At 46.6% G+C, this 23,264-nt stretch overlaps 1 protein-coding gene across 4 annotated transcripts in view; it reads right to left on the reverse strand.

The window, feature by feature from the left end:
- Positions 1-23,264, reverse strand: part of cica (capicua transcriptional repressor a) — a 33,510-nt gene that overhangs the window by 4,543 nt on the left and 5,703 nt on the right. For 3 of the 4 annotated variants that reach the window (XM_019270774.2, XM_027286555.1, XM_027286556.1), the window contains exons 2-18: positions 18,940-22,650; positions 17,548-17,824; positions 12,654-12,785; positions 10,797-10,950; positions 8,222-8,321; positions 7,946-8,128; positions 7,613-7,739; positions 7,139-7,311; positions 6,348-6,480; positions 5,432-5,514; positions 4,216-5,116; positions 3,613-3,755; positions 2,650-2,813; positions 1,809-2,052; positions 1,333-1,639; positions 867-1,006; positions 403-545 (exon numbers count right to left, since the gene is read on the reverse strand). In XM_019270774.2, the coding sequence (XP_019126319.2) occupies positions 403-545; positions 867-1,006; positions 1,333-1,639; positions 1,809-2,052; positions 2,650-2,813; positions 3,613-3,755; positions 4,216-5,116; positions 5,432-5,514; positions 6,348-6,480; positions 7,139-7,311; positions 7,613-7,739; positions 7,946-8,128; positions 8,222-8,321; positions 10,797-10,950; positions 12,654-12,785; positions 17,548-17,824; positions 18,940-22,422 (6,887 nt within the window). In that variant the 5' untranslated portion in view covers positions 22,423-22,650. The remainder of the gene's footprint in view (positions 1-402; positions 546-866; positions 1,007-1,332; positions 1,640-1,808; positions 2,053-2,649; positions 2,814-3,612; positions 3,756-4,215; positions 5,117-5,431; positions 5,515-6,347; positions 6,481-7,138; positions 7,312-7,612; positions 7,740-7,945; positions 8,129-8,221; positions 8,322-10,796; positions 10,951-12,653; positions 12,786-17,547; positions 17,825-18,939; positions 22,651-23,264) is intronic. The other variant, XM_027286557.1, reaches the window with a different exon arrangement.

Here is a 23,264-nt window from a genome sequence, read left to right on the forward strand (position 1 = left end):
CAAGCTGCTCGGCGCCATGATTACAGAAGATCAGCTCCTGTTACACAAGCTCTCAGCTTGAGAAAATGTAAACTGTTAAAATAGAGAGAACATTGTCTTGCAGCGAGCAGAAAACCAGAAGGACCGGGCAGACTTGACTTGGCACTGATTTTACAAGAGTCATAACAGAAGTCTGATCACTGAGAGAGGCTCTGGACTCTAATAAATGCTCGTCCTGCAGTCAAAGACAAAGTTGGCTTCAGCTATAACGAAACACTTCCCTTAGATTCAATTTCACTTCCTCTTTCACCTCATTTCATTTCATTTAGCTATTTCTGAAACTCTGACACAAAACACACTCTGATATGTTTGATTAAAAAATAGTTTCCTCTTTTAATGATTCACTAGTGCCTCCCCGCTTACTTGTCGAGAGTGTCGGGTGTCTTTTTGAGTGGTGGTGGTCGGAACTTGGTCTTCTTTGAGGAAGTCGGTGGGTCTCTTTCCGCAGGGGGAGGTGGAGGGGGGTCCAAACCTGAGGGTGGTGGAGGAGGGGAACGAGGTCCAGCCTGGGGAAGAGAACAAGAGAAGGATGGGTGAAAAGTTCCACTGCAGCCCTGACATATGATTCGAGGGTTTTTTGTCCTGACTGTTGCTTCATTTGTCCTGCAAGATAACTTTGTTTATCTGGATTTGGAGAACTGTTTGTTAGCAACCACCAAGCAGTAAAACATGTAACAGGAAGGAAAGTACTCAGATTTTCCCTGGTTTCGAAGAGAAGAAGAGATTACTAAAAGTGTTTGGACAGGTCCTCGACCAAAGCTTCATGAAATGTGTCGTCTGATGACAGAGACGTTTGAATGAACAGGGCAGGTATCGTCTCTTCTCACCTCTTTGCTGCTGTCGCCCATGCTGTGGTCCTCTCTGTCTGCCTTCTTTTCACTGCTCATCCCTCTCTCTCGCTCTCTGTCATGTCCGTCTCTCAGATTTTCTTCTTTGATATGCAGGCCGACGTCCTCCTCTTTTTTAACTGCAACAGATCATTTCAAACTCTGAATAAAAAATACTGTTTTAATATTTCTTTTTATAAGGAGGACACAGCAGTCTTAATCTGGAGAACAACAAATATCTGATTATTCTGCAAGACCAATTATAGGTTAGAGAGAAACTCTTTTCATCCAATCAGGTGTAGGGTGGGTTCATGTGGATTTCATGTTAAAAAACAGACGAGATTCAAGAAGATTTTTAGGCTCCACGCTGGATTAAACGACATGTTTTGGGAAAGTAACTCACCCAGCAGTGAGAAACCAACACTGACATCTGAAACCAAACCAGACAAAACCAGCGGAGCCTCACCTGCCATGGCATTAATCATACAGGTGGCCAACGAGGAGGCGGGAGTATAGCTCGACAACCCGTATCCTCCTTCCTCGGCGTGACTGTCCAGCTGGCTCTCCCTCTTCACCTCCACCTTTGGCTCCACCTCCACTGCCACGTTAGGCTCTGGGGTCGCCGCCGCCGAACCCTGCACCCCTGTCGCCATCGGAGAGGAAGGGTTCATGATGTCCTGGGCCGGGGCGGCCACTGCGGGCGGCACGGTTGTCACAGAGACCACGCCGGTAGCCAGTGCGACAGTCGGTGCAGGATAGATGGCAGTTAGTACCTGATGAAGAAGATAGTTTGTGTGATGTTTCAGCTTTGTTTGAACAAGAAGGACAAGAGGTGATAACAGTGAACGTGTCATGACATGTCATGTGAGAAAAGAGGGTTTCAATTTATTTATTACTGTTGCAGTAAAAGTCGATTATTGTGCTGTAAATCTAGTGTCTTACCTGGCGACCAGCAGCTTCCGAGGCCTGACCTGGGGGGGTCTGTGATTGACAGCTCAGGGGCGGAGCTGGAGCTAGCAGTGGCGGTTGACCGACGATTGGCTGAACCAGAGTTTGCCCGGCCGGGGCGATGGCGGTGAAGCCGAGGGTTGCCAGAGACGATGGGAGATAGGCAGGGCCTGGAGCGGGTGCGGCCTGTTGGGGTGTTGCCGTGGTAACTCCTGGGCCAGACTGGACGTAGGTGATCCTAAAGGAGAGAGGAGAGTCATGAGCGTCAACGCTGAATATTGACCCAAGATTACTAACTTCTATGGTTCATTAGGCAAGAACACGGGCACAAAAAGACGGATCCTGACATATCTAAAGAATTATGTGTGGAAGAGAGAAGATGTTTGGTCGCAAATATTCAGAATTAAACAAACTAGAGCTGCAATTACTGAATTTAACAGAGAGTTTTTGATTTTTTTTTGACGATTCCTTGATTAAAATATTTAAATCTGAGAAGATGGAACCAGGAAATTTGAAAAAAATGAATTGATTATGGACTAATGATTTCAGTTTTAAAGAAATCTGCCTATATTTTCTTAATTTCTGAATCCTTTCTTGTCTAAATTTGAAATTCTTGAGGAAAGGACAACATTTTTACAGGTAACATCACAGCTCTCGATGCTCCAAGCGATGCTGGAGTGTCAAACAGTCTTCAAAGTGTTGACCTTCTTCATATTGAGTACAGTTAACATTACGTCCTCTCTAAAAATCGAAACCTGACATCTCTGACCAGCCGAGGCTCTAACTGAGCCTCGCATGTGCTGCCGTCTCTCAGGTGTTTCAGTGTTGTAGTGACCTGGTGGGTGGAGAGGTCAGAAGAACGGTCTGTGGGGGCGCGGCACCGGGAGCCTGCATCACCGTTGCCACGGAAACAGGAAAGGGGCTCCCAGGGTGCACTGCCGCTGCGCCGTTAGGGTGAACGTTGGTCTGGACCACGGGCATGGGAGCGATCTGGATGATCTTTAGAGAGAAAAAAACATTTATCAACAACAAACTTTAGCTTTTTTTAGAGAAGAAACATTTAATTTAATTATTTATTTGTCAGAGACAAAGTATTGAATACAGTTCTAGCACTTTCTTAAAACCACTGGAGCCTTCGTAGGGCTGAAAGTAGCAATAATTTTCATTTTATTGGTTAATTTATTAAATGTTAAGTTAATAAAAGAAAGAAATGCCCATTACAGGTATCAAAAGCTCAGGAGATCTTCATTAAAGGTCTATAATATTCAGTTTTCATCAGTGTATAATCACTTGAAAATACGAATCACTGTGTTTTTGTTGCCTTTATACCTATAGAGAGATGGGGGGGGGGTCGTCTTCTACAGAGACAAATCAAACACTGATCTAGATATTTTGCTATTTATGTGAATGTTGCAGCCGTTACAGTTACAGAGTGTTTACTACATGCTTGGAAGGAGATGGTGAGGCGTGAGAGGAGAGTATTCATCTTGTTGCAATCTGCAACTTCACAGCTAGGTGGCACTAACTCCTGCTCTGGACCTTTAAATTGCTTTTTTTTCTCTCTCTGACCAACAGAAACCAAAGCATACTCAGTTCACTATCAGAGAGAGGAGCACACATCAGCTGAAACCAGCTACTACTTCCAATCAGGAACGCGTGTTGTCTCCGTGTGTCTGGTCTTCACGCCGCTCGTTGCTGTCGTGCCTCGTCAATTGTCGGCAAACGGGTTTGCAGTCTATTTATCTTTGTCGCTGTTGACACACACTCCTGTGTTGGTTACGGTGTTGACATTTCTCACCTTGTTTGCCGTCGCGGGGCCGTTCTGCACAGGAAGAGGCGGAGCGACCAGGGAGATGGAAGGATGAGGAGGAGTAGACCCTGTTCTCACTGTTGCCATGGGAACCAACATCTTGCTCTGCAAGACGGGCGACTGCGTTTGGACTAATGAGTGAGAAAAAGAGCGAGACGGAGAGAGAGAGAGAGAGAGAGAGAGAGAGAGAATTAAAACACTCAGCGTGAGAAACAGATGAATCGAGCCAAAAGAGGAGAGGTGAAGGCAGAAGAGGAGCGGCAGGTGGGCGGAGACACACTGAGACAGAGAGGACATTTCAGTCACTGATTATAGTGAAATTCCTCGCTGATAACAAGGTGGAACAATATTCTGTTGCTTCTGACTCTTACATGAATAGAGAGTGATTAAGGCATGGGTGGGTGGCGAGTGCTCACACTCGTGTCAACAGTGTTTCTCCTGTCAATCATTTGATCTCCTGTTTACGTAAGCCAATCAAATCTATTTTCAGAGCCTCCCGTGGAGGTAGTTAATGAGAAATGAGAGAAGAATTTAACTTCAGTGGCTCGGTGAAAACACTTTCTGTCAGCCAGTCGTTGCTCTCTGTCTCACCTCTGGTCCCAGGGCTGACTGACGCAACTCTGATTCCCACGCCCGAGTGCACGCCATTGGCCAGGGCGGCATTGGTGGGCAGGGAGAGAATTTGCTGGTGGGTGAGCTGAGGGGAGGAGGGGCTCTCGGTAGGCAGGATGTACTGGACCTGAGCTAGCGGCTTGGGGCCGGCGGGAGGTGTGAGAGAGGAGGTGTTGGTGGTGGTGGTGGTGGCAGCAGTGGGGTGGAGCTGGGGCTGGAGGACAGGTACGGGGGTTTGTGCGTGAGGCTGCGGGGGGACGAGCTGCACGGCTGGTTGAGCGGTGGGAAAGGACCCTGCCAGAACCAGGTTAGTGACCAGGCCGCCGCCGCCCAAAGGGGTTACACTGACTGGACCGGGAGAGGAGGATGAGGACAGGTACCCACCCCCTGCACTGATTGGCAGCTGCTGAGGTCCGCCTCCTCCAATCAGGAGAGTGGCTTTCTTGTCCTGGGGCAGGGAGCTGAGGGTGACGGCTCCTTCCACGGGCTTACTCGCGATGGGGATGGGCGTGCTGGCGATGGGTCGCACCACATTGGTCACCATAGTGGGAGCCATGCGGACGGCGCCGAGGACCTGGGTCAAGCCCTGCTGGGGCACAATGAGGGGAGCTTGGGTGCCGGATGTCGTGATGGACAGAGAGGAGACACCCTGCCCGCCTCCTCCACCTCCTTCTCCTCCGCCTGCTTCTGCTTCTTCTCTCTTGGATCCTCCCTCGCTCCCCTCCTCTCCTCCGTCCGTAGCTCTCTTTCTCTTCCTCTCAGAGCCCTCTTCACCACCTCCTCCTCCTCCTCCTCCTCCTCCGTTCCCTTTAGCTGAGGTGGAGTCGGAATGAGGGATGGAGGGAGAAGAAGAGGAGCGAGCCACTGGCTGGAAGCCATGCTGGAAGCAAGACAGAGAGGGAGAGATCAAAGCTGGGGAAAGTTACTATGCAGAGTTCTTCATGAACATCAAGTTTCTCAACTTACAGTCTGAGTTTTTAATGTTTGACGGGAATAAAGAAACTAAGAAACTTCAATTAAACCGCCAAGAATGTGAAGCCTCACATGCAGAATGACACTGTGGATATAATGCAACTCTGAGAGACTCAACACTGTAAATCAAGCTACAGCAATACATAACTTATGCAGCTGATAAAGATGTTCCTTTGTGTTGTATACATCTAGCACAAAATGATTTGATGATCACTGCAGCTACCTGTCCGTCTGGCTCGTCCTCATCGCTGTCCGTCACTCTCTCTTTGCACTTGAGGTCGATGGAGCCTTCAGGACAGGAATCCTCTGAGGGTGCGGCAAATATTTTAGAAGTTAGGGTACGTTCAGACACATTTTCACATTCATTTGAGTGGGGGGAGTGCATTTTTGGTTGCAGCGCTCTGCCAAAAAACACAGCGGCCTGCGGTGGAGAAGTTGAGCCGGATCCTTTTTTTTTTTTTTGGAAAGACTGGTCAAACCTCCACAGTCGGCCTGTCATCTAAACTCTGAGACTCTACCTGTCGTGTTCTTTGTTTATTTCATGAACCAGCTTCTAAATCTGAGTCTGACTCGCAAAATAAAAGCATGAAGAAGTTTAATTCAGTTTGTGACACAGAGAGAGAGAGCAGTGGTCAAGAGACGTAGAAGTGAATGAGGAGAGGGAGCGCCGGCCTTGATGAAGCCAGTTCATCAGAGAAATAAAAAGTGATTTCCTGATTGTTACGTTCAACACAGACACAAACACACCGCCTCGCGACCCTGCAGCGATTCACCTGAGTGCCTGTACCTTCAGTGTTTCAACAACTTTCAGCAAAGGCGACTAGACACTAAATATTTCAGCTGTTCTCTGGAAGTGATTTCATTTCACACAACACACGCCTGCCTTCAAACTACCAGGATTACCATCAAACAGGCAGTTATGAGCTATTGTTATTGCTATGTTTTAACACACGCTGGGTCCAGATGACTCAGCGTCTTTTTTTAGCTTTTAGGTGCTTTGCTGACGCCGTCATTCTGACTGTCTTTTCTTTTTTTTTTTAAACGATCATTGTGGGAACTGAAAGTATGACTCTGTGGTTACGCAACAACAGTGTCGCTAACCACCGCCAGATCATCCTGCTCATCGTCGTCCAACTCACCCATCACATCATCGTCCCCCTCCTCCTCGCAGATGACCATGCGCTCTTCGTCGCTGGTCACGTCTTCGCTGGCGCCGCCCTCGTACAGGGACTGAGGCAGGGGCCGATGGCGAAACAAGCTCGCCCCGTCCTCCTGACACAACGAGGGGGAAGACAAAGAACGTATGAGAATGTCTGCACTGATAACAACAGACAGAAGTCATATTATTCCTATCAAAGCATGCATACATGTGTGATTTTGCCACCAGCGATAAACGAATGCCTTGAAAAACAAAAGAGCTAACATGCAGGCCCTATCCCCCTGTGATCCGCAGCACACAGCACACAGTCTCATACCTTCAAAGGCACTAAAAAAGTAGAAAGCGAAAGCTTTGAAGTTCGAGGCTGAGCTCCCCGAGAGCTTTCAGTGGGTTTTTTTTTTTTTCAGCAGCAACAACTCGAGCCCTCACGCAAAGAACAAAGAGAGTCCATTCGAACTGATTCTGAACAGCGTGCTTTCAGTTGGTAGAGTTCAAACCGAAACGCTCTGCAGAGTGAAGGACACACGTCTGCTGCCTGTGAACACGCACACGCATGTTGGTGCGCAGGAATCACTGTTGCATTTTTATTAGTTTTTTTTTCTTTGTTCCCTCCAAAATGCTTTGATGACACTCTTCACTCCTGATTTTTAACTTCAAGATGAAACCAGCCAGAGAAGTTCGCCTCACATTCTTAAAATCTCCCGAGTCTGTTTGCTGCCTTTGAGCTACAGATTAACAACCTCCTCCTCCTCCTCCTCCTCCTCCTCCTACCTTCTCCAGGTCTCTCTCTCGCTCCCTCTGCTCCAGGGTGTGCACGGCACTCTGGGAGAAAGCTCGGGGACGGGGATGCTGCCCTACAAACAGCCCCCCCTGACGCTCTGATCCCCCCGGCCAGCCCGAGCCTCCTCCTTTCCCCTCGAGCACCTGGGACTCCGGATGGGGCTCTGGAGGAGAAGAGAGGAGAAAGACTCTGAGCAAAGATGAAATACAACAGAGTATCTTCATGGACAGATCAATAAACTCTGTCTAAGAGCGTCAGACATACGGCTGCGATATGCGGTGAAAATCAGTACAAGGTTTTTTATAATTGCAGCACATTTGAATTCATCGCAGGATCTGAGGCAGACTTTTGTCTGTCTGAGTCAAAGCAGGTTCAAAACCATTCACTGATCTCACACAAGTTTGACAATGAAGTTTCAATGTTTGTACATTAGCACGGGGACGCTGATCGACACACACACACACCTATGCTCTCTGACATGCTCCTCTCCCGTGGCTCCTTTGGCGTCCCACGGCCCTCTGACAGAGACTTCCTGCGGTCCTTGTTGCACCACTTCCAGTCTGGGTGGGCTTTGAAGTGGGCCTCTTTCACCTGGAGGAGGACGAGGAGGTGGAGGAGGAGAGGCTCTTTAATTTTCTGCTGACGTACTTTTAGTTTTTTGTGTCTTTCATGCTTGTGCAAACTAATGAAACCACAAATTCCAGACAAGCTGTTGTTGTGAGTGTGAAATGAGAAGCTAAAGCGTCACTGTGTGGTAAACTGCACACGTATCAAAGAACATGAGAGCGTATCTTTACCTGGAAGGCCAGATCGTGGTACTGCTGCTTCTCGTTGGGCCCCAGAGCGTACCACCACTCCCCCAGGATCTTGCTGACTGTCCGGTTGTCCTGGTTGGGGTGTCGCTGGTGTACCAGGGCGCGGTGGCGTTTACTGAAGATCATGAATGCATTCATGGGACGGCGGATGTGGTCCTTCTCCCTCTGGTTGGTGTTAGAACAGAGAACGGTTTTAGACATGAATCTTTCTGCAACCTTTTCTAACCGATCGCCCGTCTGTCTGCACGGCGCACTGACCTTCCTGTCTCCGTCCTTAGGCAGGGCGCTGAGGGACTGTGTGCGTCTCTTCATGGGGCCAGTGGAGGGCGCCGGATCGTTGGCCACACCCGGGGAAAACCTGCAATTCACACGCACGCAGAAATAGTGAAACTGTGGTGGCAGGAAATCAAGGGAGATTCCTGTAAAGGCTACATGGTTGTGAAAGATTTAAGGAGGAATTCATTTATTAAGACACTTTATGTGTATGCCCACGAAGAATTTAACCACAATGACCCACAAAAACGTGTTTTTTGGTTTGATTCTAAAAGACACAGCCGACCAGAGCTTTTATTTACCAACACACGGCTCTATCAGTTATCACTGTGCATGTTAACTACTGAGTATTTATTCAGTTAATTCCACAGAAGCTGCTTTTTTTTATTTTTATGCACTCTTCTTGTTAGCCGGGAATTTCCCAGAAAAAAAAAAAAAAAAGACAGACACAAAGTAAATAAAAAGAAAAAGCAAATAAAAAGCTGTCACAGGCTGGGCTCAGCTTGATTTATGTTAGATATTCATTTGTATACAAATTCTTCTCGTTACACCAGTAATAGTATAATTTATATTAGCGATGACACTTGCAGAGAAGCACGGACGGTAAAACATAAATCAAGACGGCGAGGTCAACAGAACGAGCCACAAACAAGCAGCCGCAGACTTCCAAACTACAGAGCAGAAGAGCTTCAGACTAATATATCAGAGGTGAATAAAGATGGAGAAAAGGCTTTTGAAACTGCCGACAGACGTCTGACTCTCCTTTAGAGAGCGACCTCAGTGTCAAGCCGTGACTGCATGAATATGGCGGAGGGCTTTTTTATCTCCTTCCTGTCTAGTTTAACCAAAGCGGGGTTTTTTTATTATATACAGAAAACACATAATAGAGCAAAGATTATATAAAGAACAAAAAGGCAAACACAGCACAGCGTCCGTGAAGGCGGCAATTAAGCCAAAAAACACAACCGAAAGGTGTCAGACTGGGGTCACGTCAGAGTTTGGTTGGATGAGCAGTGAGAGGACAAAGAGGAGCTCACATTTAGTTTATGTTTCCATTAATGCCTTCAGTCTCTCCATTGAGATGTAACCAGACAACAGGTTTAAGCACTGCAACTTTCAGAGACTGCCGAAGCGTTTCTTTTTCTGTGCTCGCAGCAATGGCGACGGCTGCACACAGAGCCGCCATCACTGTGAGCGCGGTGACCCTGAAACATTCAAAACCACACTACCAGCCAGACAGCCACGCAGCTCCGTCTGAGTCACTCTGAAAGAGCAATAACCCAGCCAGACGCAGAGAGACGCAGCCCGAGACTGAGTGGAATGAGCAAGCACAAGCTGTACAACTCTCGCCAGACGAAAAAACACTCCCGCAGCTGGTGGAAAAAAAAGTTGTTTGTTGTTGTTTGTTTCTTTTGAATTTTGCTGTCAAAGGTGGATTTCAGTGCACCTGTTCCAAACGCGTGGCGTCCTTGAGAGTTTTAAAGCCGGCGATTCAAACTACGCCGACAGACTGCGTCTAATGTAATCTACAGTTACTATCTGCTCTCTACTGAGTCATACCCAGAGTCGCAGAGAGGAAACAAACACAATGTAAGTGTTTGCTGAAAAAAAAAAACATAACCATTTAAATGTAGCAACAAAACAAGTTAGGATACTTTTTAGAGGACAGAAGGTTGTTTTGTTTTTTTCACTTTTCAAGTATATATTATATTTAGACTAGAAAAATCCTAGTAATTAGAAGATAATACTAGACAACGAACACTAGACCCGGGGTTCAACTGGGGGTCCATGACCCATGGGGGGTCCGCCAATTTCTGTCATAATAATTGACAATTTTCACCAAAATAATATGTGAGAATTAAGAAAATGAAAAAATAATATTGAGTAACCTGCAAGCATTAATGTGCAATAATTATGAGTGACAGGTGTTGGATAAAACACAGCAGTTCTTACTTAGTTGTGAAATTAACGTGAATCAATAACGTTACCAAATAATACGAGCTACTAGTTTGATAATAAGATAAATTTGATGCAGCTGCTCCTTCCACCTCTGCCGAGGTTTCTCTGTTGAAAACATGAACACGTATAGGTGAATAATTCAGTGTGTAAATAGGAGAATAAAATAAATATAAAACTTTTTAAAGGCCATTTTAAAAAATGAATTAGAAGTGGGGGTCCCTGTTCTGTTTCTCTCTCGACCATCCTTTGACGGAAAAAGGTTGAAGACTCTAGAGTCTACACGACTAAATGAAGTGACATCCCACGACATCAGTCAGGGAGTTTCAGTGTTGGTCAGGCTGTTTCCTGTGTCTGACGGCTGGATTGTCCTCATTGTGGTCAATCTGCCACGGCGCTTATCTACCACTGAATTTAAATCTTTTGTTTCCCGTGCTGCTTCCTCTTCTCGCCATCCACAGTCTTTACTGGACAGCTGACACAAAATGCACCGCCGAGCACTGCGCTGTCGTGTTCTGCTGTTTGTGTCCAAAAATGAACATTCAGCTCCAGAATAAGAGGAACAAAAAAAAAAAACAAAAAAAAAACACCTCCTTGTACTTACGGGTCATCTATATCGCTCTCTGTCTCGCTGTCAGCCCCGCCCCTATCTGCAGGAGGATTGTCATTGGTCGGGGGAGGGCACGACGGCGAGCCCCTCTCAAGGTCTGGAGGGCCGGACCGCCCGTCGCTCACCGGGGCCACGCCGAAACGAGGCTCTGAAAAATATAAAAAGCCGTTTATTTAGAAAGAGAAGGTTTCTGAAAGTAAGCAGCAGTGCCATATGTGTAAACGCAGGGTCACCCTGCATGCAGCGTGTTATGATGGATAGCTCTATTCGTGGCCAACTGACTGTGGGAGGTGTGAGAAGCTCTGACTACATCTATGTGATAATCTGCTGCAGTAGTAAGAAGAAGGCTTCATGTACAGAGAATGTTCCTTCAAACGTTAACGTTTATGTAGCCCAAAAATAATCCATTAACACCAGAATGAAGCTTTTACAATATAAATAACTGATGGTACGTACATTAACTCGGTCAAACTAAACCTCTGATGCCACAAACACTTGTATTAAATGTTGTATGACTGTTATGACTTTATTGTTACTCTTAAACATCATTGACTTTGATGATCATTCTACCTCTGAGAAAAATGGACATACCCTTGATACATGTGTGGATGTCTTCTCGGTCTGTGTTGGACAGGCTGACTTATATAACGTGCGGAAACCTTTAACACAGTTTTTAGGTGTCGCACAGTCATCCTGAAACTGCCGTGTGCTGGAGTCTGTCGTCGTGTTTGATTTATTTGTTGAACATGTGAAATAGTTTCATTGAAACCGTGGCTTTATATTTTTACGTTATTATATGGTTTTAATTTAATTATAATTATTATTATTATTGTTTATTTGTGAATGAAATGTTTGAAAAAGTTTAAGTCTGTATTCATACAGTGGGAATGCTTCATTTTGCTGTGTTTATAGAGACTAACCTTTATATTTGATCATAAATGTTTTTGTAGCCTTTATTTTATTTATTTATTTTGATTTAGAATTTATTCAAACTAATTCCCCCAAAAATGTTTTAATCTTTAAAAAAATCTGTTAATATATTTTAATCTGTTACATCATGATTTGATTTGATTTATGTGTTTAGTTAACTGTTTATTTATTTATTTACCTTTTTCCTTCTATCTATATATTTTATTATGATTTACTTTTATTCTGTTTCAGAATTCTAAGTTTGTTTGTTGTTCTTTAATGCTCATACATCCTGAAACTGCTTCATTTAAGCTGGTTACTGATTCTGGTTTCTGTTGCTTTTCTTTGTCGTCTTTGTGTTTTAGATCATCGGTTGGACAAACAAAGTGTTTTAAGACGTTGCTTTTCACAGACTAAACAAACAAATAATCAATAGCTGAAAATAAAGATAAACTTTAAAGACCTAAAATAAAAACTGCGTGGGAAAAAAGAAAGAAAAAGGAAATGCTGTTTGGATAACTGACCGGTCCCACCAGTCAAAATGAAGCTCCAAATAAATTTTTAGCTTGCCAGTCAATAAATAGTGTGATCAACAATGTTACTGGAACTATATTGGTGTGAACACCAACTGTGCTGATTTGCAATTCAGTCGCAACTGTTTTGGGAAACACTGACTTGGCTGCTGGTATGCCCAACCAACATTTGTACTGGCTGTGTACTGAAGTGTTTTGGCAGTCTGCATTTGAGAAACACAGCCCTAAATAGTATTTCCTGTTATGATTATTATATTGTGGGAAACACTTGCTTATTATATATAGTTATAGATATATAATATATATATATATATATGTTCATGTTGTGTGCGAGCAGTGAACGTGTCCCTCTTCCAGGTAAAAGGTCCTGATGTCATTCCCAGAGAAAAAGAGTAGGATCATTCGCTACCTTTGCTCTGATTGACAAGCTGTTGGCCATCAGCAGGCTGGGCAGCCGCTCCTGATTGGCTGGGCTCCAGGAAAGGGACGAGTGAATGCCAAGGGAACACTGGCACCGACCGAGGCTCCACGTTGGTCCAAACTGTGGGAACACGGAGGGAGAGAGAAGTGAGAGGGAGAGAGAAAAAGTGAAATGTCATCATGTTTATCCATCTCAGTATCACGGACTGTAGACAGAAGGTAGCGCTCTGCCCTCTGGCAGCATGTGAACTCCTATGTGATCGTCAGCCAGCGATGAGCTAAAGCGCTACTAAAAACTACACTTTCATAGAAACTGCCAGAGACTGAAGACCATGAATGGAGTTGTGTATTCAGTCACCTACTCTGAACCCCTCTGCAGCACGCACACACACATACACGGAGACCATCCCTCAGGATAATGAGAGTTGAGGGGTCATGTGGTGTGTGATGTGATGAGAGAACCTGTTATTTTATCCACAGAGATTCCAGACTCCAGACTACTCTGTCTAGACCGCCGCCACAGTGCTGCCGAGGCTTCAGACCCTGAACTCAACCGTCTCTGCAGCAGGAACCATTTTAAGCCAAGAAAGACTGCAGAGTGCAAGTTTAACTTTGAGTTCAACTGCTGCACAAATATATATAACCAGTGTTAAGAGACGGGTCGTACAGCTACAAGCAGCAAAACAACATTTGTACAAGATACAGATGATACGCATGAAAAAACGCATATTAAGTAATCAAACCGATGACAGCTCAGGACTGCTTTTACATGACATAGTCCAATGAAAACCAGCGTTCCGCCGCTGAGCTGTGAGGCATGATTCATTTCACTGTGAACTATTCGACCATTATTCGAAGACGCCCTCGCATTGCCACACCCTGCTTTCATTCCTTTTAACTAATTTAGCCTCCCAGCTGCTAACTAGGAGAGCAGTCCGCAATCCGCTCTCGCTGATGGACGTGTCCGTTTAACTCTCTACCAGGCTGCAACCTGAGCGTTTTTGTAAATGTAAATGTAAATGTACTTTATTTATACAGCCCTTTACAACAGTCCTTTCAGTGTACCAAAGTGCTTCACAGCAGGTAATAAATAAAGAGAACAAGAGGTAAAAAACAAACAAAATAAAAACAATAAAATACAACAAAATCAAATAAGATAAGATAAAAGTGTCAGTGTTTTTAACATTTTTTAAGATGATAGTCACATAAAAGACACATTTTTTTAGGATAGAGACAGACAGAGATTAAATTTAAATGCTGCTACACTACCACCACAGCTGATTATACTAATACTACAACCCCAACCTACCAAACAACACAAACACCACAAGTGCTGCAACCACAGCTAATGTTACTCATGCCATCACTGCTGCGTTTTCAGATGTTTACTTTGGAATCAGTGGCGTAGCTCATGGTGTTGTCTGTGGTTTTTTATTGTCTGTACGTTCTTATCATAAAGATTTCAGCCTCAGTGGACTGAGGTTCAGTTTCACTCCTCCAATAACTTGGATATGAACTCCACTGCAGCACTTCAATGTCCAGTTTCCATTAATCATTTCATGATAAAGTATTAAAATGTTCTATTTATAGCTAACCGTTCCCCCGGCCGGGGCTCGTCTAAAATGAAGATCCACATCCTGCTGAGCGAGGCGAGGTGACCAGGACGACGTATATATACCTCCTGTTCGAAAAGTTCTGTATCTGGTGTCACATGACTGCCATCGCTGCACCGCGCTGAACTTCGCTCTTCTAACTACCAACTGGAAGTTTGTGCTGCTGTTTGCATAAAGAGCGTCTTCAGCTGAGGAAGTGAGGCTTATTCAAATGTTTTACACACCAGAAGCTGCTTCCTTAAAGTGGGCGAGACACAAATAACTCACACAACGTATTTAATTATAAAATACAAAGATACTAAGATACATTGAGGAGTTTAAAACATTTGAAAATGCTACATATGAGAACTGTTTAAAGGTTTGTCTCTCAGGAGGGTCTGCCAGATTCATTTGTCTAAGGCAAATTCAATACTTCATCATATATTTCAAAGCTATCTTGATCTGAATTTAAATTAATAATGAAAATGAATAAACTGTGCTGGCTGAAACTGACGGTTTCTAAATGAATGCATGACCACGGTGCAACAGGAAACGTGAATACTGTATTAACCCTGTCACGTACGATTGGAACAGTGAAGATGCATCACGCTGTCACCCTGTAGAGGTGTAAAATCAACATTCGTCACTGTTTCCATCCTCAGTTATGGTAAAACTACACAAATTACTATTTGCTGTGTCTTATTTCCAACTCTGCCTCGATCAAATATCACCGTTAAAGTATTCAAATTAAATAAAAATCAATAAAATTGCTTAAATAAATAAAATAAACCTGTAGTAGGTGACATTTAAGCACTTTTAAAGACTAAAGCTGGCATTATTCTTTATTTTTTTCTTATTAGCAACAACACCAAACACCCACAAAGCCTGATATATTTTATTAATCTGCACCACAGAGCTCCACTGTTCACTTCAGTGAGCGATGAACAGGGGCACTGTAGTTTAAGTTAGTCCGACATACATCATGCTGCTCCTAGAGAACATCACGTGTATCAATCCACCACTGACAAATACTCTGACTTACTCCTGTTTGAAGCAAAGTGAGACTGGGCACGCCGTTAAAGAGAGAGAGACAAACATATTTTAGACTTTTATCAGCTGACAGCGAGGAAAAAATATAGAATAACACCAAGCGTTATCCGTAAGGTGCTAAAAGAGTCTCACTTCTTCAGACTTTTAACGGAGCCTGCTGACACCTTGAAGTCGCGAGGCATGAATATTCCAGGGAAACACTGACGGCGGTGAGTTGTGAAGAACACTCGCTCGCTCGGATATCCGTCTGTCTCTGTTGGTTTACTTCAAGCGCTGACATTGATGACTGAAATACACCTGACGGGTGGGAGAAACTAGGCTGTGTCATGTGGCTGCACATTACTACAGATGATTCCTGAATCTCATCTCTCTCACTCATGAAGGTCTGCAGATGCACTCAAAGAGCACAGTAATGAAACTTGTGACGCTAATGCAGCTGCACTTGAACTGGGCTATATATAGGAGAGATCTCAGCCATGGGGCCTCCACCACCACCACCACCGCCGCCGCCACCACCGCCGCCTTCTGCAGTAAAGTAGAGTTTGTTTCTGGGCCCACAGTGGCTCTAGGTGTTTTTAAAAATGTATGGCAGAGGAAACATTACGCTACAGAGGCAGGTGGCTGTTAGCAGCAGTGCAAGGGATGTGAGAGAGAGAGAGAGAGAAATAAAAGCGCGCTCCGGTAATCAGCTCAGGCCTCGACACTTTACTGCACTAATTCTACCGGTGGAAACAGCGTATCCATGACAACACACCAGCAATACAATTACTCCTTTTTCTGCTGAGAGTGATGAAACACATTCAGATCACGCTGGACCTGCCCTTGATGCCCTGTCTGAGGTTGTTGATTGTCTGGAACACTGAGATGAGTGTGTGTGTGTGTGTGTGCATGTGTGTGTGGATGTCCTTGTTGCTCTCTGCACTCCTGCTCTTGCATGTCTAGACATGTCAATATCCTTTTAAAGTTTCTGTGAAACACCCGTTATCTCTCGCTCACACTCACACTCACACTCACATGTGTAAATATATATATATATATATATAAAAAAAAACGGGTGACAGCCCTGTGCAGGCACATTCACACGCAACCACACACTACACTACACACACTGAGTCACAAATTACACACAATGAGCAGCAGGTCCGGGAGGCTGCCTCAGTGACTATATCAAATCCTATTCTGATCTTCATGCCGCAGAAGAAAAGGTTTCACTCTCAAGTCTCGCTTGAACCGAGTCAAAAAAAAAAAAAACCCGAAATATTATAATTTAGAAGTTCCTCATGTTGTAAATCCACCACTTCTGTTTTTTATTGTTTTTAAATAAACATCCCGTAGCTGCACGAACTGTGAAACCGATCGAACTATAAATTGCCAATATCTCTCTGCGCTGAGACAGATTCCTGTACATTTATGACACGCTTTCAGTTTTCAGGTTTAGAAAGCGTCGTGTCTGAAATGACACAAAATGAGAAATCATTGCATTTCATATGGAAACCGTCCTTTCCCTGTTTATATATTAGTAACATTTCTTGAGTTTTTGGCTCTAATATCGCAAAGGTTGGCATGGAAACAAGCACACAGTATATGATTAACCCAAACACCTCTTATTTCTCTGTAGCCAATTTTTCTTTCTATCCAACACTGTGCACACAAAGCTGACAAAATATTTTCACAACAGGCTTGTGCATACTCTGAAAGAGGGTACAAGAGAAATGAAGAGGGTGAACACCAGCCCCTTTCATTCTCCCTCAGACTACACGGCACACGTCGTGTAGTTTCAGGGTTAGCTGATGACTTAAGGAGGTGATGACAGACCAAGAGGAAAATAAACTAAATCTGTTTTATGGCCAACAACATTCAGCCCAAAGCAGCAGGAGCTTCTCTTCTCGTGTCGTTTATCGTTGTTTAACTAAATATTAGTTCATAATTTATTACAAATGCAGCTAGAAAAGGTCAAAACGTTCCAAAGGGCAAATCAAAAACATGTTTTGAATTTGGTTACTTGCTTACACTGCGAGCAAACAATAGTAAAGTGTACATGAGTCATAGGCATAGCACTCTGATGACACTCCTGTAACCCTAGAGAGATAATGAAAGCGAGAAGTACTAGGCTAGAGTACATAAGCTTCAGCCTGCACATCCTTTCTTACTTTACAGTACAGCAGCGTGCCTCAGCAAACTTTGGATCTGACACTGAACAAAGCCACAGTGCCATCTCTCATTCCGTCCGTCCTTCCTTACCAGTCCCTGGACGTCCCATGATGATTTGCTTGCGTGGAGCAGGGTGAGGCGACTCGGCTGGCAGTATGAGCGGCAGCAGAGCTGTTGGCGTTGGGTGACAGGCTACCGGCTGCGGCAGCGCCCCTCCAGAGGCGTCCTGGTGTCCCTCGGGTTTCCTTTCCCTCTCCCTGCCACCGGAACCAGAGGAAGACAGGACTGAGCCTGATGACGTGGGCATCGACCCGGGGGCAGAGGAGCTGGACAGGGCGGCGTGGCCCACTGAGGCTGGAGTCAGGGACTGGAGGAGACATCAGAAATAAAAATAATATTATAACCTGAAAATCTGAGATTTAAATCAGCGTACTTCTGCAGCATGATCCACTTAGGTTACACTCTTCTTCACATCATTGTTAATGACACCACTTCCATGTCGCGTTATTATTATAAGTACAGTATACTGTTTCTAGTTAGTACAAGCTACAAACCTTTAAAAGCCACCTTTAAAGTCTATCTCAGTTAGTATTTGATACTAAAAATATAGATTTTCAGTCGAGTATTCTATTACTTTGCTTTCAAGGTGAAGTTTCTCAGTCACTGTTAAAGTTATAGAGCTATTATTAGAGCTGTTATAGACCTGCACCAACATGACATTATATACCATGAGCTAACAAAGATATTATCTTTGCTGTACTATTTTTACACAGCGGCAACTTTGATACGATATTGCCATCTCAACATAAAATTGTATCCACATGGCGCATCCTAATACCCGTAACTGCTTATCCTCATCAGGCTCACGGTGGCAGCTGACTCAGGGTTCATCACAGGGCACAGGGAGAGACAACCAACAATTCACGCTTTAGAGTCACCATTTAACCTGTTAAGTGTGTGTTTTTGGACCGCGGGAGGAAGCTGGAGTACCCGGGGAGAACATGCAAACTCTACACAGAAACTCCTTCTTGCTGTGAGGCGACAGTGCTACCACCGTGACACTAACACTACTTCCTTGTCACGCTATCACTAAGTTATTAAGTACAGGAGCGTAGCAGAGGTTTCTGAGATCTGCCATGACTCTGGGTATCTACTGGACTCATAATAACTCATTATAACTGCTGCAGGCTGTACCACCTTTAAGGTGTATCGCAGTTAAAGTTATTATTAAATAAATTAGATTTTCAGTGGAGTATTCTTTTTTACTTTCAAGGAGAAGTTTCTCAGTCAGTGATAAAACTATAGAACTACTATAGACCCGTGTCAGCTAAAATATGCAGGAGTATTTAATTTATTTATTGGACATTTTCAGGGACAAAGGCTCATGAAAGCCACACACTTATACTATACTGCAATGCTGTGATATTATATACCATGCTGTACTACTGTCATACTGATGTAACTATGCAATCTCTTTCTTACCGAGCTGGATGTGACCAGGACGAGTGTGGATGTGGGGTTGCGCAGGAGGACTGCACCGTTGGTGGTGGCCCCGTTGATGGGGATGGGGACCTGCAGGCCGGGTGGAGCTGAGTGTTGGGGCTGGCTGTGCTCTCTGGACCTGCTCCTCTCCCTCCGTCCTAACGGACCCTCTGTGAACTTGGCCAGGGGGACATCTGGGTTACGGACGATGACCGGGGAGTCGCGGAGGGGCACGTTTCGGCGTGGGGAGGGTTCCTGCGGCAGCGGGGAGGGAGGAGTGGGAGATACCAGCATGGGTGGAGGCGTGGAGGCAGCTGAGGATGGTGGCCTGCTGGTGGCGCTACGGGGTCGGGGGAAGGAGAGTGAGGAGGGCGTTGTAGGTTGACTCTGAGGGGAGAGGACTCTAAAGGCGGCAGGGTTGTGGCCCAGGATTGAGTCTCCCACCATGCCTCCACCTAACCCCACCAACTGCTGCTGCTCAGGTTTGGTCTGGTAGTCCTGGACAGCAGGAAGCGGAGGAGGCGGGTGGGTGTCGAGCTTCCTCTTGCTGGGGCTCATGGGGACTGTGAATGTGAGGTTGGTCTGAAAAGTGGGCACAATCCCCGACAGGTGACGCTCTCGCTCGGCGCCCGGCGTGCCCATCTTCGTGCCGCTTAGCTGGCGATGGCGGCGTGGAGTAAGTGAGGCGGGAGCAGTGATGGGGCTGAAATTGGCAGGGCGGAAGCCGAAGAGCGGAGAGGGCGAGGGCGATGGTGTAGGGGAGAAGGGCGACTGGTTGGAGATAGGGGAGTATGAGGGTGTGCCTGAACGAGAGCCCCCCAGGGAGACCAGCATGGTCGCTGCCTCACACTCATCGAAGTCAAAACGGGAGAGATCCTGAGGGTGGAGAGAGGGAAGGACCAAGCGGGGACGGGAGTCTCCTCCGCGGCTGCTGGCCTCGCTGCTTTCCCGTGACGTCTCGTCCCAGTCAAAGTCTGAGCTGGCTCTGCCCGTGCTCAGACGGAGGTCAGACGGCGTCAGGGTCCCTGTGCTGCTGGCTCCACCCCGTTCCCGGCTGCCTCCGTTGGCTTCCATCTCCTTGGTCCTCATCGAGAGGTGTCTGGAGCAGTATCCTCGGCGCTGGGACTCCTTAGAGCAGCCCTCTCTGGAGCACAGCCTCCTCCACTGCTTCCCATTGAACTTCTTACGGATGCCTGTCGGTGTGCACACCACATCTCCCTTCTTGTACTTTTGCTGGGCAGCTGTGAGCGGGGTGCGGGAACGTGAGGAGGAGGAGGAAGTGGATCCTGATCCTGATCCACCACCTGCTCCCCCGCCGGAGGAGCCTCCTCCTGAAGTTTTGTCCACTCTGGAGGAGGATGCAGTAGAAGAGGAGATCGGGGGGAGTGGAGGGAGCTGGGGGGTGGTGATGACCGCAGCAGCTGCTGGATCGAGGCCTAACAGGACAGGTGATGGAGGTGGGTGGGGGTTCAAGGCCAGGTGTGCAGGGGGGATCCCGATGCCCCGCACCACAGACAGGTGGGGATTGAGGTAGCCAGGTGGGGGCTTAGAGACAATGTGGCGGTGTTGGGGAACTGCCATAGATTTGGCCCCGGGTATGATCGCCCCCATTGGGACCATGTTAAAATGGGACACCTCCATGTCTTCTTCGGGGGTGAGTGGCATGTACGGGTGGAGTTGCTGCTGTTGATGCTGCTGCTGCTGCTTTACACTGTTCTCCCTTTCTCGCTCTCTTTCCCTCTCTCTATCCTGTTTTCTCTGGAGGTCCCTCTCCCTCTCCAAGTCTTTCTCAATTTCCCACTCTCTGCCAGGAGCGAGGCTGAGGACTGATGCTGGGGTTATCGGGGAGGTGATGTTGTGGACAGATGTGGAGGAAACCGGGACCATGCCTGGGTAAGGTATTCCTCTTCCTGACCCCACTCCGGGTACCATCCCATGGCTCGAACGACAGACCTCCTGCTCCATGTCCATCTCCTCCCTGTCCTCCCGCTCCCTTTCTTTATCTCTGAGCCCTTCGTCTCCATCTCGGCCTCCTCCGGACGGCAGATCCAGGTCCCAGGGTGGCACCAGAAGTCGGAGTGTTTGTCGGGAGACCCACACCGCCTGGGTAGCACCAGCTCTGCCATCCTCTTCTGCTTCCACAGAGTGAGATCTTTCCTCAGACAGCAGGACGCGGTAGCGGTTGGCCACTGCAGGGTGCGTATCCACCTGGGTCACCACACCTTCCCTGTACCACTGCCACTGGCCCTCGCTGCCCTCCTCATTGCCAAATGGTACACAGACACGGGTGCCAATAGGTATTGGATGAACACCAGGCGGCGGGGCATCTAGTATAATGTCCACCACCCCTGGGGGGCTGTCATGTCGATATGGATAACGCCACAGCGTCTTCTCGCCGTTTAGTTGCACCTCCAGGCTTCCAAACTCACCGCTGACCTTACGGACCACCCCAGCCCGGAACACCAAGTCTGAACACGCCACTTCGTCCCTCCTTTCGCTCGCTCCATCTTGGTCACTCCTTCTCCTGAGCTGGCGGGCGAGAACACGCTGATTCTTCAGGCCTTTGGCTAAGGCGTCGGACAGTGTGTCGGGGAGGCTGGGTGGTGCATGTGAAGACATCTGCATATGGGCTTGTGTGTCACCGACAACCTCCAGGTCGGCTGAGTGCTCGCTCGCGGTGTCCGTTGAGGAGCAGCGGGGTAGGGGGCTTGGCGACACTCGCTCTGCCTCTCTCACACCTTCACCTCTTCCAGGCCTTTCCCTCTCCCCTCCCAGCGACAGGGTAGGGGGTCCTGGGGAGCCATCCTGAGGCCCCTCCCTGCCGGTGGTCCTGCTGTGGAAGTCGTCCATCAGGCTCCGACTCTGACTGTTGCCATCAGGGTGCGAGACGCAGATGTCACTTCCTGAACCCGTTGACCCGTGGTTAATGACCCCACCGCTGAGAGGAAGAGGAGGGGGCGTGCTGGAGGAAGGGTTGCTATGGTTACCAGTAGTAGACGAGCAGTGTTCGGAGGTGTACTTCTTTTTGGGGACGCGCGCCTTGAAGGTGGCTGTTTTCCGGCTGGAGGCGGGGTTCGGGCTGTTGTTGGCGCTCGGCGTACTGCTGTTACTGCAACTGCTGCCGCCGCTGTCGCTGCTGCCGCTCACGGCGGACCTCCCCGATCTGTCGTCCGAGGATGTCAACAACTTCCCAGAATCCACTGTGAGTGACACCGTCGTCTCCGACAGCCCTTCTCTGTGGAGACCCTCCGCCTCTGAAGCATCCCGTGCTCTGATCGGGTCCACCTGGGAGGACTCTGAGTGTGAATTTGATGAAAAACAAGAAGAGGGTGTTCGGTTTTGCGGGGATCTGCTTCTGTCTCTGTTCTCGTCTGAGTCTCTCTTCTCCCCTCCTTCAGGGGCATCCCCCACTCCGCGTCGCTTCCCCCCTTTGGCCCGGGTGGAGGGAGGAGAGCGCCGCCCCTGCTTCTTTATCGGCTTCATCTTTTCATCTAGCTTGCCTTTCCTCCAAACAAATCCTTTTTATTTATTTATCCCAGAGATTGTCTTTGGCGTTCTTCTCTTGCTCTGCCTCGTTTTCGTTTTTTCTTCTTCTTCCTCCTCCTTTTCTATTCTCTCTATTTTCCTCCTCTGCCGGGGCCTCTCTCTCTCATCCTGTCTTGTCTTGGTTGCTCGACTTCAGCACTACTTGCCCACCTTATTCCAGAGACTCTGAAAGAAAGGGAACAGGGAGTGTGGGTTACTCATGTGGTAAACACATTCAGACATTCACAAAGCCTATTCACGATGCTACTAACTGACCGGCTTTGAGGGGAAAAGTGACTGATTGAATCAAAAAATCAAACATTTAACAACATCAGAGTAATTCAAAATAAAAGCACAGCAAAGCAGGACGTCAAGATAAGAGCAACTGACAGTTGAAACGATATTTTAAGAAATGTATTCCCTGCTAAATCATTTTAATTTTATATTTCTGACCCACAACAAACTCACAACTGGGCTAAAACAAACTAAAAACAGCTGAAGTGAGTTAATTTGCTATAAAACTGTGTATGACCTCCACGCATTAATCTGTGTTTTCACCTCCTGTGCTGTTGCTAAGTCATTTTAATTGTATGCATCTTCATCAAGAATGCATCATCACGATGAGGTAAATCATTTAACCACATCAAAGTAATTCAAAATAAAAGCACAGCGAAAGTGGGGACGTCAAAATAAGAGTAACCGACAGTTAAAACATTATTTTTAAGAAATGTATTCCCTGCTAAACGATGCGCCATCGTACAAGAGTAGTAATGAATATGACTCATTTACAAATTCATTAC

This window comes from Larimichthys crocea, chromosome XIII (assembly GCF_000972845.2).
Source record: "Larimichthys crocea isolate SSNF chromosome XIII, L_crocea_2.0, whole genome shotgun sequence".
Classification (NCBI taxonomy): domain Eukaryota; kingdom Metazoa; phylum Chordata; class Actinopteri; family Sciaenidae; genus Larimichthys; species Larimichthys crocea.